The 16616-nt window shown below is 34.0% G+C and overlaps 1 protein-coding gene across 1 annotated transcript in view; it reads left to right on the top strand.

Moving 5' to 3' along the window:
* The window catches only part of BBS7 (Bardet-Biedl syndrome 7), a 41439-nt gene that overhangs the window by 21386 nt on the left and 3437 nt on the right, over positions 1–16616 (top strand). The window contains exons 9-15 of the mRNA XM_065877761.1: positions 877–961; positions 1703–1805; positions 3456–3648; positions 4866–4940; positions 7916–7981; positions 12216–12355; positions 14363–14527. Of these exons, the coding sequence (XP_065733833.1) occupies positions 877–961; positions 1703–1805; positions 3456–3648; positions 4866–4940; positions 7916–7981; positions 12216–12355; positions 14363–14527 (827 nt within the window). The remainder of the gene's footprint in view (positions 1–876; positions 962–1702; positions 1806–3455; positions 3649–4865; positions 4941–7915; positions 7982–12215; positions 12356–14362; positions 14528–16616) is intronic.

Genomic DNA, 16616 nt, shown 5'->3' with positions numbered 1-16616 from the left:
TAATGGGTTGCCAACACATTTTTTTTAAATGAAAGAGAATAGATTAGAATATATCAGAGTACAACACAAACCTTTTAAGTTATATCTGTTGTTGTGTATGTTCATGTGTGAATTATACCAGATTGCAATATGAAACTTATTGCTTGCTTTCCAAATAGCTTGAAAGCCACTGACCTAGAGTGCTTGTTAAAAATACAGATTCCTAGTTGACTCACCCAAATGATTATTGTCAGACAAGTTTGGGAAGTATTGCTTAAAAGAGATATAAACCCTGAAGCATCTGAAAAACTTGGTTTCTCTCCATAGTAGCAAATTGTCTAAAGGTTCCATGTAAGCTAGCATCTTCTTTATTCTTCTAAAAAACTATTTGGAGAAAACACATGAGAGGTGGTCTGTGGAATTCAGGTAATAAACTAAATGTATTGAGAGTTTTGCTTATGTAATTTTTTTTTTTTTGGCCACATGGCTTGTAGGATCCTAGTTTCCTGACAAGGGATGGAACCCAGGTCCCCTGCAGTGGAAGCATGGAGTCCTAACTACAGGACTGCCAGGGAATTCCCGCTTATGTCATTTTTTAAAAAAAACTTATTTCTTTATATAAACAAATGATTTTGCTCATTAGATGACTACTGTAGCTGAGTGATACACACAAATATATGAATCATTTTCAATCTTCTTTCCCCAAATTAAAAAGCACTGGAATTTTCAGCCATTTGTGCAGGATTTTCACCTTTCCAATCTCAGTGTCTACACATAATAAGTATTCAATAAATATATGTTGAATGTTGGGAGACAGGAAAATAAATTTTGTGGCTTATTATTTCACATATCTGTGAAATTTTATTAATGACATGCTTGATCTTAAATTTATTTTAGACGTTGTCTGAGAGTGTCACATCTATCCAGGGTGGTTGTGTAGGGAAAGATGGCTATGATGAAATCGTGGTATCCACATATTCAGGTAAGGTAAATGGTAATAGCTAGTTGAAGAAAGAATCAATAATAAAAAATATAAATTTAATAATTTGCTTTTGATGATTACTTTTTAAAATGTTTATTAGTAAGTCACTCTTACAGCATTAAAAGCTCTAATGGTTAAAAAATAAGAAAGGAAGGAGTAGGTGTATTGATTTATAAAACAGTTAATATTTGAATAATACTTTTTAAAAGTACTTAGTATATCTCTAGCATCTTTGAAAATTAAATGATATCCTTTGGTTTAAAAAGAATATTTACTGAAATTTAGTTTGTTTTGTTACTGTGTACATTTCTTATAAAACTTGCTTGCTTTTGAGTAGGTCATTTTTGTATTCTCACAATAGTTATATGAGAGTTTAACTTTCCATGAAAATAATTTTTGAAAGACAACTTTTATTCATCAGCTATGTTTTGCATTTGCCTAGAATGTGTTGACTTATTCCATACTTGAAAACTAAAACTTCAAATTAAGAAGTAAAAGATTTCCTTAATCGTAGTATTACAGTATTTCAGGCAAAACAAAAATGGTATCCAAAGTAATTTCTTTACGGTTTGAATATCTTCTAGCTTGATTTCTTTTGTGTTTTGTTTTGTCTTGTTGTTTGAAAAGGAATAAGTCCAAGACTAAGCGAGGTTGATGTTGGTGGACACGGGGGCATGTATCTTGGGTTTCTTTTAACACTAGCAGCACTTAATGGTGCACGATTGTAATTCATCTCTGCAGGCTGGGTTACAGGTCTGACAACAGAGCCTATTCATAAGGAAAGTGGACCAGGAGAAGAACTAAAAATTAATCAGGAGATGCAGAATAAAATTTCTTCATTACGGTAATTTTGGATTTTTGTTTGCTTCTTTTTTTTTTCATTTCATAAAGTGTGTGATTGTTGTTTTTTACTTATTTATAAATGGAGTATATTTTATTGGAAGGAATTATACATTTAATTAGTTTATGACCTTTTTAAATAAAAGCTTATCAGTTTGAGAAAATTAGCAGTAAGTGCTGATTAATATTTTGGAGTTAGAAATACACTTTTTATATGTTTTATTCTATGTTGATTTTTTTCTTAGCTCAAGAATTGTATTTTTTCATTCGTTTATTATAAGCAGTTACAGTGTTTTTTTGTTTGTTTGTTTGTTTTCATAGACATTAGAAAGAAATCAACACAGATGGCTCTATTCCTCATTAATTCTAATGTTTACTGCTCTTGTGGACCCTTCTGAGTCTGTAACTTTGGCTTATAAGTTTTCTTACTGGAAATGAGTAATGTTGACTCTCTTAGACACAGGGATTGCTTTCATGACCTGTTCAGTTTAAATCCTGTGAAAATGGCCTCAAGGAAAATTGCTGCATACAATGAAGAAGTGGGAGTCACTGAAACTTTTAATGACTATTCTCCTTACCCTAGCCCTTCAGACCTCAGCCCTCAGGAGTGAGGGCTGATCCTTTTTTGGTGGTAGTTGATGGCTACAGAAGTTTTTGAGGCAACCAAATGCCACAAGTACTTGTTCACTAAAGCCACACCACCAGTTCACCACAAACCAGTTCACCAAAGTCACCAAGAGAGAAAGCTCTAATGTTCATGCAGCAAGGACACCAAGGAGAGTTAATGAACTACTGTCTCATGTCCTCAGTACAATACCTCCTGTTTATAACCAAGTCAGCCCCCTCCTGATTCCACTGGAATGTACGTTCACGAGACGCTTACGTCTATTTTGTTCATTCAGCACCCGGATCCTAAGTACACAGAGTCACTCAGTAACTATTTCTTGGGCGAATGAATCTTTTCTTTTCTTTAGTGCACAAATCCCTTCCAAGCGCCTTCCCAGACTTTTCCCCCTAACTTGGGGCTAGTAGCTAAACCTCATGTTTTTCTACCCTAGTTACTATTTACTTCATTTCCTCTCTCTTTAACTGGAGCAGCTCTAAGCAATGCCTGCACAGTTCAATCTCCAACACTTGGTAGAACTTCAGGTACCTCTGGCTCGTGATTATCCTTGTGGTCTCCAATATATTCATACTCAGCAGCCTTCTTATTTTGTCTATTGCCCCTAAAGTCTTACTGAAAGGTTCATGTTTACTGATTTCACACGTTCTGTTTCTTCTTATTAAATCTTATTAAATGTTCCTCTACCCCAGAACAATCAGTTTCTTTTCTGATTAGTGCTATATGTGACTGTAACCAGATTCATGTATTAGGATTGATTATTTGCAGCCTGCCTTGATTCTTACAATGCTTTATTAATATTGCTGGTGTGGGGCTGAGTAGATGTTTTAATTTTTAGATCAGAGATAAATAATGTGGAACCATTAGGTCAGTCATAGAAGTAAAAATTTTGTTCCTATTAGTGTTATAGTTCTAACTCAACCAATAAAAATGCATTTTGCAGCAGTAAGTGTCTCAGACTTTTGTAAATATTCTAAGGATCTCAAATGTTTATGTCACTTAGGTGACAAATTTGTATATATTTTCCTCTAGGAGTGAGTTGGAACATCTGCAATATAAGGTACTACAGGAAAGAGAGAAATATCAACAGTCTTCTCAATCAAGCAAAGCAAAATCAGCAGTACCTTCATTTAGTGTAAATGACAAGTTTACATTAAATAAAGATGATGCCAGCTACAGCCTTATCTTAGAGGTTCAGACGGCGATAGATAATGTCTTAATACAGGTAAGCGAAATGTCTAATTTGTTTTATGGCTGGATCTATTTTGCAAACAAGTCATATGTACTAATTATTATTGAACACTTTTAAACGGTGATTTTAAATGTTTATCTTAATCTTCCATTAGCTAATCAGTTGGCTCATAGATTATTTAAATTATGTCTTTATTTTTTATTTATCCCGTACATATTAAACAAAAGACCAATGGACTTAAGTTTCAGGCAGACCTAGAAAGGACATTAAAGATTTGTTCTCTGGTTAGCCTTTAGGAGAATCTTAACAGATGTGACTTAGAAAACTCCAGTATTTTATATCCTTATTAGAACCTTTTTTAAGCTCCAACTACTAAAGTAATACAGCCTGGTCATTAGCCATCAGTTTCTAGGTAGATAATCTCAAAAGGTGAAACTTAGGGATAATAATGTATAACTCCATTTATCAGTGTACTTAATTCTTTTTTCTTTTTTTATTATTAGTTTTTTTTAAATTTTTATTTTACATTGGAGTATGGGTGCCTAACAATTATTTTTTCTTTAAATTGGAAGATATTCAGGGAATGGAAAAGGATGATAGTAGGATGAATGGAAAATAAGCAAGATGGAAAACACATCAGAAAATGAGAAAAGAATAAAGAGGAAGAAGACAAAGTTTTAAAAGATGTGGGGGAGAGATCAGATTATTAATTAAAACTTAGAGGCAGAAATGTCTCTCAGGTAATGCTAGCTCAAGGGCTACTGCATTGAACAACTCCAGAAGCACCATTCACACAGAACACAGTGCAACAGCATTGTCCTAGAAGCTACCTCTCTGGAGGAGACCAAAAATTATCCCCTTTCTGTGTTACAGGTGAAGTAAGAAATGATAAAAATGAACTGATATAGTAAGAATGGTCATATGATTATTTGCAGCCCATGGTAACATTTTTAGCACTGACAAAAAAAAGTAGGAAGAGTATACTTTAAAGAGAGCGATGAGAGATGAAATTCTGTGATCTGATTAATCCAAATTAGAAAAAAATAGGTCATTGTAATATAACTCTTATTCTTTATCATATTTATTTTCTAGAAGTGCATATTATCAAATACAAGTTAAGAGAGTTCATACTGTCAAATTTAGAGACAAATGTAAACTAGAGCTAAGGAGAACCCTTAGAGAAAATATGTGTTGTGAGAATTTTTAGTTTTTCATCTAAACCTTTTTTTTTTTTTTAATATTGACTGTAGAGTGATGTTCCAATAGATTTACTAGATGTGGATAAAAATTCTGCTGTTGTCAGCTTTAGCAGCTGTGATTCTGAGGTGAGTAAAAATATAAAAAATTCTTCAGATGCTTTCATTTCCATTATGCCATTTTGTATAAAGCCTGTGAATGCTACTAGTGTTTGATGTTTCTTCTGTATTTCCTTTCATAACCCTTCCCTCAAAATCTGCTTCTACTCTCTTTCCCTATCCTCAGAAAATCCAGAAACTGGATTGTTGTCCTAAACTCCTTCCTGTCTCTGATCTGTTAAATCCAGTTACAGTAGTTCCCTCTTTTTCTGCTGGAGATACATTCCAAGATCCCCAATGGATGCCTGAAATCAGAATAGTACGGAACCTCTGTATGTTACGGTGTTTCTTTCAGCATCACTATTTTTGCACTTTGGAGCTGTTATTAAGTAAAACATGGGTTATTTGACACAAGCACTGCAATACCATGAAGGTTGGTCTATGTGATAACTGAGATGGTTCCTAAGTGACTAGCGGGCGGGTAGCATATACAGCATGAATATGGGATGATTCATGTCCCAGACAGGATGGAATGGGATGTCACAAGTTCTCATCACACTACTCAGAACGGTGTGCAATTTAAAACTTATGAATTGCTTAGTTCTGGAATTTTCTGTTTAATATTTTCAGACCACAGTCGACTGTGGGTAACTGAAAACCTGAAAAGCGAAACCACAGATAAGGGGGGGTGCTGCTGTAGTCACTAATTTTTGTCATTTCCACCTCCTTGCTCTTCTACGTCTACTCTGCTTCATTTGCACTTCTGTTAACCTTCCAGGCCCTCATAATGCTTTTGCTTGAACTCCTCGTCTGCCAGTTTCTGTGCCTCCAGTATTGCTTGTCACCTCCAGGCTATGCTGTGCACTGCCACCAGAGAGGCCTTCCTAAAAGACAAACATCCCCGTGTCATTCCTTTTCTCAAAACCTTTTAAAGATTCCTTATTTCCTGAGCTGCATGTAGGTCAAGATTCCTCACTGTAGCATAAAAAACTTTCTGTAATTCAGCTCTTGATTACATCTCCGACTTAATCTCTCACCAGCTGCTACCTTCCCTCCCATGCACATGATTTCTGCCAAACTGAAGTTCTTAAAATTTCTTGAAAATGCTATACAGCTTCACACATTCCTACATTTAAACATGATCTGTTCCATCTGCCTGTCTTTCCTCACTTTTTCTTGTTGACTCTTGCTTAACCTTCATTCAACAGACATTTATTGAACACTTACTGTGTGCAAAGTACCTGGGATGAGACCATATCAGAGCTTTTGGACGTGCTTACTGTATCACTTCTTTCTGCATGGTACTGGCTGACTAGCAGTCTCAGAGCTTAGGTGTGGCTCCTGAAGAGAAGTTAGGGTTCAGAGAAGGTCTGGAGCAGCTGCATGGGAGAAAGCAAGCCAGAGCAGGAAATGGTGACTGGAGTTGGCATTAAAAAGGGAAAGATAGGGCTTCCCTGGTAGCGCAGTGGTTGAGAGTCCACCTGCCAATGCAGGGGACACGGATTCGTGCCCCAGTCTGGGAGGATCCCACATGCCACAGAGCGGCTGGGCCCGTGAGCCATGGCCGCTTAGCCTGCGCGTCCGGAGCCTGTACTCCACGGCGGGAGAGGCCACAACAGTGAGAGGCCCGTGTACCGCAAAAAAAAAAGAAGGATAACAAGAGTAGATAAAGAACAAAGTTGATAGTTATATTAGGGAATAATTTTCAAACTAATTTCAGAGTAAAGCTTTTTTTTTGATAAGAGATTTTATGGCAGTTGTATTATTTATCATATGTGCTTTGTCATCCCTGTTTGAGAATAAAACAAAAGGATTAAGGCCTACATTTTTATGATCATTTAAAAAATCAAGTTAGTATGAACTTCAGATCTTTAATTCCTAAGTTACAGTGAAAGATTAACCTGTTTATATCACTGCAGGATTCTTTGAAATGAGTATTTCATACTAATTTAAAACCTATTTTCTAGAATGATGGCTTAAAAAACAAATCTTATGGAGATTTCAAGTATATACAGAAGGAGAAAGAATACTGAAATAACCTCCATATACTCATCACTAACTTTAACATATGGCCAGTCTTGTTTTATGCTCTTTACCCTGTCCCTTCCCATCCCAAACCAAATTCCAGACATTTTATCGCCTTTAATTAGTATATATAATTTTATCCATGAATACTTAAATATATAACATTTGTTTTTAATTACACACAAGTATATTTATTTTTAAGTTGACTGATCGTCTGTGTTTGCTGAGTTTAAATGATTTGAAATTAAAACATTTGAATTTTCTTTTTAACATTAGCATTCTTTTTATTTCTTCAGTATTTATTAAAAATAGGGAAATAGCAGTGCCTGAAAATTTCATATCAAATAGTTCACGTTGCTTTGTCTGATTTTGCAATTCATGCACACAGATATACTCTTCTGTTTTTAGTAGTTTATTATTCAATTTTAAGAAGTTATCATACTTGAAGTAACCTCTCCAATTTTGTTCAACAAACGTGTTGAATGCCTACAGTCTACCTGACACTATGCTATTTGCTGGGAATGCATAGATGAGATATTTCTCAGTTGTCTATAAGTATGTGTGAAAATCAAATACATTCAACACTGAACATTGATGTTTTTACCTTTATAATACAAACATTAGGAGTTTGCACTGCCAGTTAAATTTTTGGGAGAACAATTAATATTTTAAAGTGTTATTGGAGAGATTTAATATGGAAAGAGCACTGAGCTTTAGAGTCTTAAAGATACGAATTTGAATACCAGTGTTATTACTTACTGGCAATTAGGAAATTTACCTAACCCTTCAAACCTCAATTTCTTCATCTGTTAAAACTTACCACATAGGGTTGTTTTGTAGGAATAAGCATAAAGCTCATAGCATGGTCCCACCCAAATGATGGGTGCTCAGTAAAAATAAATATTATTATTACTGTTGGTGCTGTTGTTATTGTTAAAAACATAGATTCATCCTTTTCCTCAACTTTGAATTCTTCCTAGTCAAATGACAACTTTCTTCTCGCCACTTATCGGTGCCAGGCAAATACCACGAGGCTGGAACTCAAGGTAAAACTGTTTGAGATTACTTTTACTTGAAAGTTTGAACTTTCTTTTTTCCTTGGTAAATCTTGCAACATATGATATCATTTCTTTGCATTAAATTTCTCCCTGAAATGAGCATTTTGGAATAATGTCTTTTGAATGACCTATTAGGTTTTAATTCAGCCCAAACCACTCTCTTTTCTGTTAGCACTCAACCAGTCACGTTCTCTAAAATTACCAATCCTAAATTTCCTCTAACTGGAAATATTTTTTATAATTTTCTATTATGGAAAGTTTCAAGCATACATAAAAGTAACGATTCCAGTTTCAGCGATGATCAACTCATGACAATCCTGTTTATGCTGTCACTCTCCATTCTAAATTATTTTGAAGCAAATACAAGATACTTTATAATTTTATTAGTAAATATTTCAATACATATGTTTAAAAGATAAGAACTCTTTTTTCTAAGTGATTATGTAAAATTTGTATTTTTAAAAAATTTTTTATTGGGGTATAGTTGATTTACAATGTTGTGTTAGTTTCAGGTGTACAGCAAAGTGAATCTGTTATGCATATACATATCTCCACTTAAACAATAAGAACTCTTTTTAAAAATATAACCACGATACTGTTGTCACACCTAAGAAAAATAATAATAATTCCTTAGTATTATCAAATGTTTAGTGTAGTGTTTTTTTTAGTTTGTTTGATCCAATCATGGTCCAAATAAGGTAATTTGGGTATTGAAGTATCTGAGCATTTGCCCTATATTTTCCTATTATCTGGATTTTTCTGATTGCATTCCAGTGATGTCATTACCAACTATTCCAGGGAAAATCTTTGAAGTTTCCTTTTGCAGTTTACTAACATAATCACTTTATAATTAAATACTGATTGTAGCATACAAGTTTATTTTAGTTATTTAATTTTTAGTGTGAAATTTTAAAAAAAATTTTATTTTTGATATGTTTATGACCCAAAAATTAAGCACTATAACTTTTTCCTGATGTTCTGAAACGCAGAGTATGCTTTTTTCAAGAGAGATGCTATTGCACAATAACTTTTTCATATCTGGTTAAGGAAGTTCCAGTTAAAATGTAATTTTTTTCTAAACAATTTATTTTCATCTGTATAAGTCCCCTTTCATGTATTTTGAAGGAAAAATTGAAAACTGGTATAAGTTCTAAAGGAATATACTTCAGCATATTTATGTAACCTAATTAAACATTTAGATTACATTCACTGAGCTAGATTGTGCCAATAAATTAGGAAGTAGGCCTAAAAATATTAAAAACCTATGTTCTTTTTAAAAATTGGATACAATAACTTTAAAGTTCAGAGGAAAGAGTAAATGCCTGAAAAGAGCCAACAAAACTATGAAAAAGGAGAAAAGGTGGAACTTATCTTGCCCTATGGTAAAATATACTATAAAGCTACTATAATAAAAATAATGTGGGGTATTTACAAGGCCTAAATAAATAGGTCACACAACAAAATAAAGTTTAGAAATATAGCCCAGCACATATTTATGGGAATTTAATGTACAGCGTTTTTAGATAGGGAAAATTCTATTAAATTACTATTTTTATTTAAAAATTGCTTTTGGTGGGACTTCCCTGGTGGCACAGTGGTTAGACCCACAGCAACTAAGACCCAATGCAGCCAAAGATAAATTAAAAAAATAAAAATTGCTATTGGTACAACTGGCATCCATCTGGAAGAATATTAAGTGGATTCTTATGCCATATATTATAAAAGATAAATTCAGATGAATTAAGTACCTAGTTATTTTCAAAAAGAAGCTGTCTTCCAGATAATGGGTAAATATCAGAATATGAAGACTGCCTATAAGTTGTTTAAAAAGACTACCCAGGGTGGTCCAGTAGTTAAGAATCCACCTTCCAATGCAGGGGACGCGGATTCAATCCCTGTTTGGGGAACTAAGATCCCACATGCCACGGGGCAACTAGGGCCGTGCACCGCAACTACTGAGCCTGTGTGCCACAGTTAGAGAGCCCGCGTGCTGCAACTACTGAGGCCATGCACTCTGGAGCCCACATGCCACAACTAGAGAGCCCACACACCACAACTTCTGAGCCCACACACTGCAATGAAACATCCCGCATACAACTAAGACCCAACGCAGCCAAAGAAAGAAAGAATCTTGTTCCTTAAAAAAAAAAGACTACCCAATTAGGAAAATAGGCCAATGTGGATAGGCAGTTCACAGAAGAGGGAATCAAAATAGCTAACAAATATTAAAAGGACATATTCTACCTCATTATCAGTTAGGGAAACTCAAAATAACAAAAATCAGTTTCCGCTTGTCTAACAGATTGGCAGAAATTTTGAAAAAGCAGAATTACCAGGTGGCAGGATGAGGAAAAGGACACTCTCAATCATAGCTGAAGGAAATAAAAATTCTTATTGCTACTTTGGTAAAATAGGCTATAATCCCATTTGTTGGAATCTATTTCATAGCAATAAAATCACAGTATTGTACACACAGATATGTATATAATTAACTGCAGCATTGTTTGTAGAGGCAGAAAAGTTGAACCAAAGTGAACACTCAGTAATTTAATGTTTGAATAAATAGCTATTTATCCATTTCATAGAATATTGCAGAGCTGCAATAAAGAATGAGTTGGTCAATTCCTGTTAACATGGAGCAAATTCCATGAAAAACACAAAATGCAGATAAAAGTCCTACATATGTATATATATATATTATCTATAATATGAAGAAATGTATAAAAAGAAACATACCTCTCTGATATGATAGGTCATACAACAGGGGGAAGGTATGGGTGGGATGGGAGTGGGAAGGAGGTGATGGTATTAGGAGAGGCAGAGATAAGGGAAAAATCTGGTTATTAGAAATAAAAACAAAGATGTCTATGATATAAATAGAATTTAGTCATGTGAAGTTATGCATTTATTTTTGTACATCTGCATAGAGAGATGTATGAAAGAAAGGTTGACTATCAATATAGCAATAATGATCATCTCTGGGTGGTAGGATTTCAGATTACTTATATGTTAATCCTAATTTTTCTTCATTGTGTGGATTTTTAAAAAATGAATATGAAGTATACAATCAGAGAAAGCATTATGACTTTTCTTAATATTATGAACAATTATATTCTTTTTTTAAAGTTGATACTGCATTTACAGTTATTATAAAATATTGGCTATATTCCCCGTGTTGTACTAATTGTGAACTTATTGTGGAAAAATTTATGTGCCAGTGTAAGCTTACCCTTTAAAAAGAAACCCTAAAATATAGCTTTATCAGATCGATTTTTTATTTTCCTTCTGTATTTTTATTCTTTTCCTTATCTTTTCTCTCTTCCCATTTAGAACAATATTTTCAGTATAAAATTTGCAAAAAATCTTGCTTTAAACTTTAATTTATGTTTCCCATTTAGGTAAAACATTGATTTTTCCCCTCCTCACATGCCAGGAAAAGTATGAGCTGATGTATCAGTTAGATTAGAGAAGCTGCCTTTGTAATACAAGAGGTACTACAATCCACTTCATGAATTGGAACAGAGAAGAGCTGAAAGGGACAGGAGGGAGAAACTTGACTGCTTTCTAACTCCTAAAATTAGGTCTTCATAATTTCATGAATTAGGGTTTTCTGTAAGTGTTTTAAATTCTCAGGATATCCAACTAGCCATATTCAAAATAGCTTAAAAAGAATTTCCTAATCCAAATATGTCATAAGTAAATTGTGAGTATGCTTCTCTATTTTCATAGAAAGTCAAGAATTAAGTTCTTGGAAACATTTTTTTTTCTGTCAGTAGATATTTATAGCAATAGCCATATGCTATAATACCCTTATTTCTGAGAAAATGAAGTATTAGTTATTGACCCACTTATCCCTTCAACAAAAATGTCTAAATTTTAACCATTTTTTATGTGAATCTTACACAATATATTATACACCTACACTTTTAGATGTGATAGGGTGGTGTGTGAGAATGTCTGTCTTTTGGAATGACAGACCTAAAAATATGTGGTGGGGATGACTTTCATAGATGGATTAATTTTGCTTTTGATTTCCAAAATCTTTTAAAATTTTCTTTTACGGTAGAGGTAAAAAGTTCTTGTTTCATAGAATGTCCTTATTTCCTTCACAATATTACAGAAGAGATTATGGTCTGAGTGCCTGCTTGCTTGTGTTGAACATTTTAAAGATAGCCTTTATGTTGCCAGATTATTCTTATTTTCTTTCCTCTTTTGTGTTCAGATTCGCTCAATTGAAGGCCAGTATGGCACACTTCAAGCATATGTGACTCCAAGAATTCAACCCAAAACATGTCAGGTCCGCCAGTACCTTATCAAACCCCTTTCACTCCATCAAAGAACTCACTTTATTGATCATGACAGGTAGGACAAAGGAGGGAGAAGTTTATTTTTAGGATATTACATTATGCAGATAAAGTTGCTTTTTATTTTAGTAGTGTAAATTCTGGTAGCTAGTTGTACCTTTAAAAAATTAAATAAATATTTAAATGCTGTGTACAGGTTTCCCCCGCTATCTGAAAGTAGCATGTTGCTATGAAACCTTTCATAAGCCAAAATAGCATAAAGCGAAGAAGCAGTTACTGTAGGACACATCTTGATGATGGGTGCTCAAAATAAATTGGGATAAAGCACAGATGCTCACAGACAGTTCAAAGCTATGTGGCTTGATGAGTGTAGTTCCTGGAGAAGGAACTCGGCGGGGCCGCTCTCAGTGCTGCTGGGGTACTTGCTGCTTCGGTAACAGCCGCTGCAGAACAAATGCTGAGGCTGTTTTTGCTTTTCACCTTTTTTGGTAAAAGCAAAAATCCTCTTTGGATTTCTCTTGGTTACCGAAAATGGGCACTCGTGTAGGCCTTTTGTAAAAACAAAGTGGCATAAAGTGAACTTTCAAAAAGCAGGGGATACCTGTATTATTTCTAATAGACGTAAGAGTCTTTGTCTTCTTTTAGAGGCTGATTTGAGCTGGACTTTCCTATCTTTCGCATATATTTACCATTCTGAAATCAGTAGAGTAATAGTTCTCTGTCTCAAACATCTATCGTGAGAAAATACTGTTTAGCATTTGAGTTCTCTGTAAACAGGACCTTATTGTGTTAGCCTCAAACTTTATATTTCCTTTCTACTTCACCTCAGGAGCAATTAGTTGTGATAGTCCCTATTATTTCTAACTTCCATTCCAACTTAATCATCCTCCTGGTTATAGTTTTTCACTTTCTTTTCTGAAAATGAGAGACCATGGCCTTAAATGAAGAAGAGAAAGAAATGAACAATTAGTGAATACTTGCTCTGTGCCATGCATTGTGCTCAGTGCTTAGAAGTGTTACCATTTAAGTCTTACGGCAAAACAAGTAGTAATGTTTGGAAAAGTAAGTAACTTGTTGATATGAGAAACAGAGTGAAGATTTGAGGCCAAAGCCTATGTTTTTTTCTATTGCAGCTTGTAATTTTAAAGGTATGTAATTTAAATAAGATGTAAGGAGAAAAGTTCCTAAGGAAGGTTTTGGGAAAACATTAAAGAGAATGGATTCTCTGAGGGTGTCTTCCTGCTTAAAAGTCAGAGTTGTTAAAGGAGGTATAGTGTGGTGTTCTGGAAAGAGCAGCAAACTGGGACTCAGGAGACTCAGATTATAGCCTGATATCTGTTCCTACATGACTTCGGGAAAATAATTTAAGCTCTGGGCTTTAGTTCTCTCATCTGCAAATAGAGTTGGTGTGGCAATCTCAAAAGTCCTTTCTATTCTGTATTCTCTGAAAATTCTTTCTGTACCTTTAATTCCATAAATGTGCATTTTCTTAATTCTTTGTCCATTTGATTTATTTTAAATTTATTTGATTTATTTTACAACCTTTTGTGTGTATGTGTAATTTGCAGATAGAAAGTTAATTCCATATCCCTGCAAAATAGAAGGTATCATTCCCTAACTTTACCAGTGGCGTGCAGCTAGTGTTTCAAACCCATGTCCATCTTACTTAAAAGCCCAATTCTTTGTCTTCACATTATGCCGATTTTTTCCTTTCGGAGATTCTTGTGTTTTGTAGTTCCTATAATATAAATACTAGATGGACTTTTAAAAAAATGGAATTTACCTGAGTAAACTGAATTGTATTTGTGAAGGCATGTTATAATGAAAACAAGCTATTTATGTCACTTAACTGAATATTAAAAGTACAGGTATAGGTAAGCATTCTTTTTTTTTTCCTTGAAATCAAAATGTTTCTCTGATGGGTAAGATAAATTGAGAAAAATTAAATGGCTACTTTTCTATTTGTAACTACTGTTGCAAAATTCTGTTTTTTAATGTGTTGAGTACATATAATACCTCTGTGTATTCCCAGACAAATATGTGTACCTCTGCTATTTAATTGCAGACCCATGAATACACTGACTTTGACAGGCCAGTTCAGTTTTGCTGAACTTCACTCCTGGGTGGTTTTTTGCCTGCCTGAAGTTCCTGAAAAACCTCCAGCAGGAGAATGTGTGACATTTTACTTTCAGAACACCTTCCTGGATACACAACTTGAAAGTACCTACAGGTAAATAAAACTTATTCCTGGCTCGCAAGTGTTTTTTACATAAATGGAACTTCTAAATTTTCATAAGTTTTAAGGCAGTAATAATTTGCGAATAATATGATTAAAAAACTATACTGTTTAAGAGAATCTTTGAAAAACAAATGGAATTAATGAGTTTAAAAAATGATTGACTAAAGGTGAATATGAAAGAGCAATACCTTTCCAATTCTCAGCCATAACCAGTTAGAAAATAAATTGTTTAAAAAGATTCTTTCAGAGCAGTGATAACAATAACAAAATGTTCATATAAAATCTGTAAGAATATTCTTTATTAGAAATACATAGAACTTCATGAAGAAAACTTTAGAATTTTATTGACATTAAAGACTTGATTTAATGGAGTAATATATTCTATAGTTATCAATATGAAGACAATGTAAACATGCAAGTCCTTCCCAAATTGATTTGAACATTTATCCTAATTCCAGTAAGAATTACAAGAAGAATTACCATTGAATTTCTTTATGCAAAAATAGGAAATGGCTCAAGAACTTGAGAGCTTAGAACATGCAGGCTTTTGAAGTGACCACATTGAGGTGAAGGTCATTATTCCTTGACACTCTTCTCAAGCTCCCAGTTGCCCTCCTGCCCCCTTCACTGTCACTCCCTACTCATCTCCCATAGGCTCCCATAATTTCTGTTTCTGAATATAGTAGAGGCTAAAATTTCCTTCTCCTTTGTTCTTTTTCTGAATGTGTTGGGTAAGGCTGGTTTCTCTACCTCTGCTTTGAGCTTGTACCCTCATATTTCTTCAAGGTTTTTGCATTCTCATCCTCTCACATCTGTAGGTTGTTTTTGTTTGTTTGATCTTTTGTTTTTTTATTTTGTTTGTTTGGAGGGGAGGAGGTTTCTTATCTTCTCTCTGTCTCTGTCTCTTAAAGCTTCTCTCCCTAAGCAGTTTACTGAGGTATTCTACTTTCTGCTTCCTAGCTGAGACTTTACCATGCTAGGTTCTGGAAACAACAGTGAACACATAATTTTACCTCTGAATATAGCCTTTGGGACCAAGAACTCTCCAGAAATCTAACTGGTTTTAGCATCAGTTCTATGGGGGTGTTTCACTGTACTCTCCAGGGGATCTTACCTGTGTAAACCTGGAATCATGACTTCAGTTTTGAAGTACCACAGCGAACCTCACGTTTTAATCATAGCAGACAATTTGACAGGCCCCTGGCATACTACATATTTTTATAATAGCATACCTTTGCTTTTTACCATTCTGTGTCTTTAAATATTCTTTCCTTAATAGTCAAAACTCTACTTATTCTTCAAGGCCCAACTCAATAGGTACATTTTTTAAGTCTTCCTTGATTCTCTTCTCTGTTCCCATAACATTTTATTCTTACCTGCCTTAGGTTTTTATTGTTATTTTTTTGAAGTATATAATAATTTTTATGTAAGCTTGTCTGTAAATCAGATTGTAAGCTCTGGGCAGAGTTTATTTCTTAATTAACTTTGTATGTATCCTCCAAGTATCTAACACATGGCTTTGAACATAGTGGTACTCAATAAAGGTTTTTTGTTCCATAAAATACATATATATGGAAGAAGTATAGAAGCATGTACTTTGGAGACAGACATACTTAGGTTTGAATCTGGCTCTGTGACTCACCAGCTATTTGCTCTTAGCTACATTACTTAACTTTCTGGGTTTCAGTTTCTTTTCTGACGAATAGAAATAGTAGCACTTACTTCACTGAATTGTGATGCTTAAAGGAAGATAAACCACGTGAGTCATTCCACAGTGCCAGGTACTGCATAAGTATTTAATGTTAAATATTATTAATTAAAATTGAAGACTAGTGAAAAAAAATCTCATGATTTCTAACACATAATTGGGATCAAAATAAGTGTGTATTATTCATCTTTCTAGAAAAAAAGAATTAGCATTTGCCTACAGCAGTCAATATAAAAGCAAATAAAAAGGCAACACTGAATATGTAAAAGATGGTATATATTAATTAGGAAAATTTTGGTCATCATAAAAAGGAACCAAACGTAAGCAAGCTTAACCAAATAAAAGGAATTTATTAGCTCATATAACTTAAAA

This window comes from Phocoena phocoena, chromosome 5, assembly GCF_963924675.1.
Source record: "Phocoena phocoena chromosome 5, mPhoPho1.1, whole genome shotgun sequence".
NCBI lineage: Eukaryota > Metazoa > Chordata > Mammalia > Artiodactyla > Phocoenidae > Phocoena > Phocoena phocoena.
The sequence above is the reverse complement of the archived record's forward strand: the minus strand, read 5'-3'. Positions and strand labels throughout refer to the sequence as shown.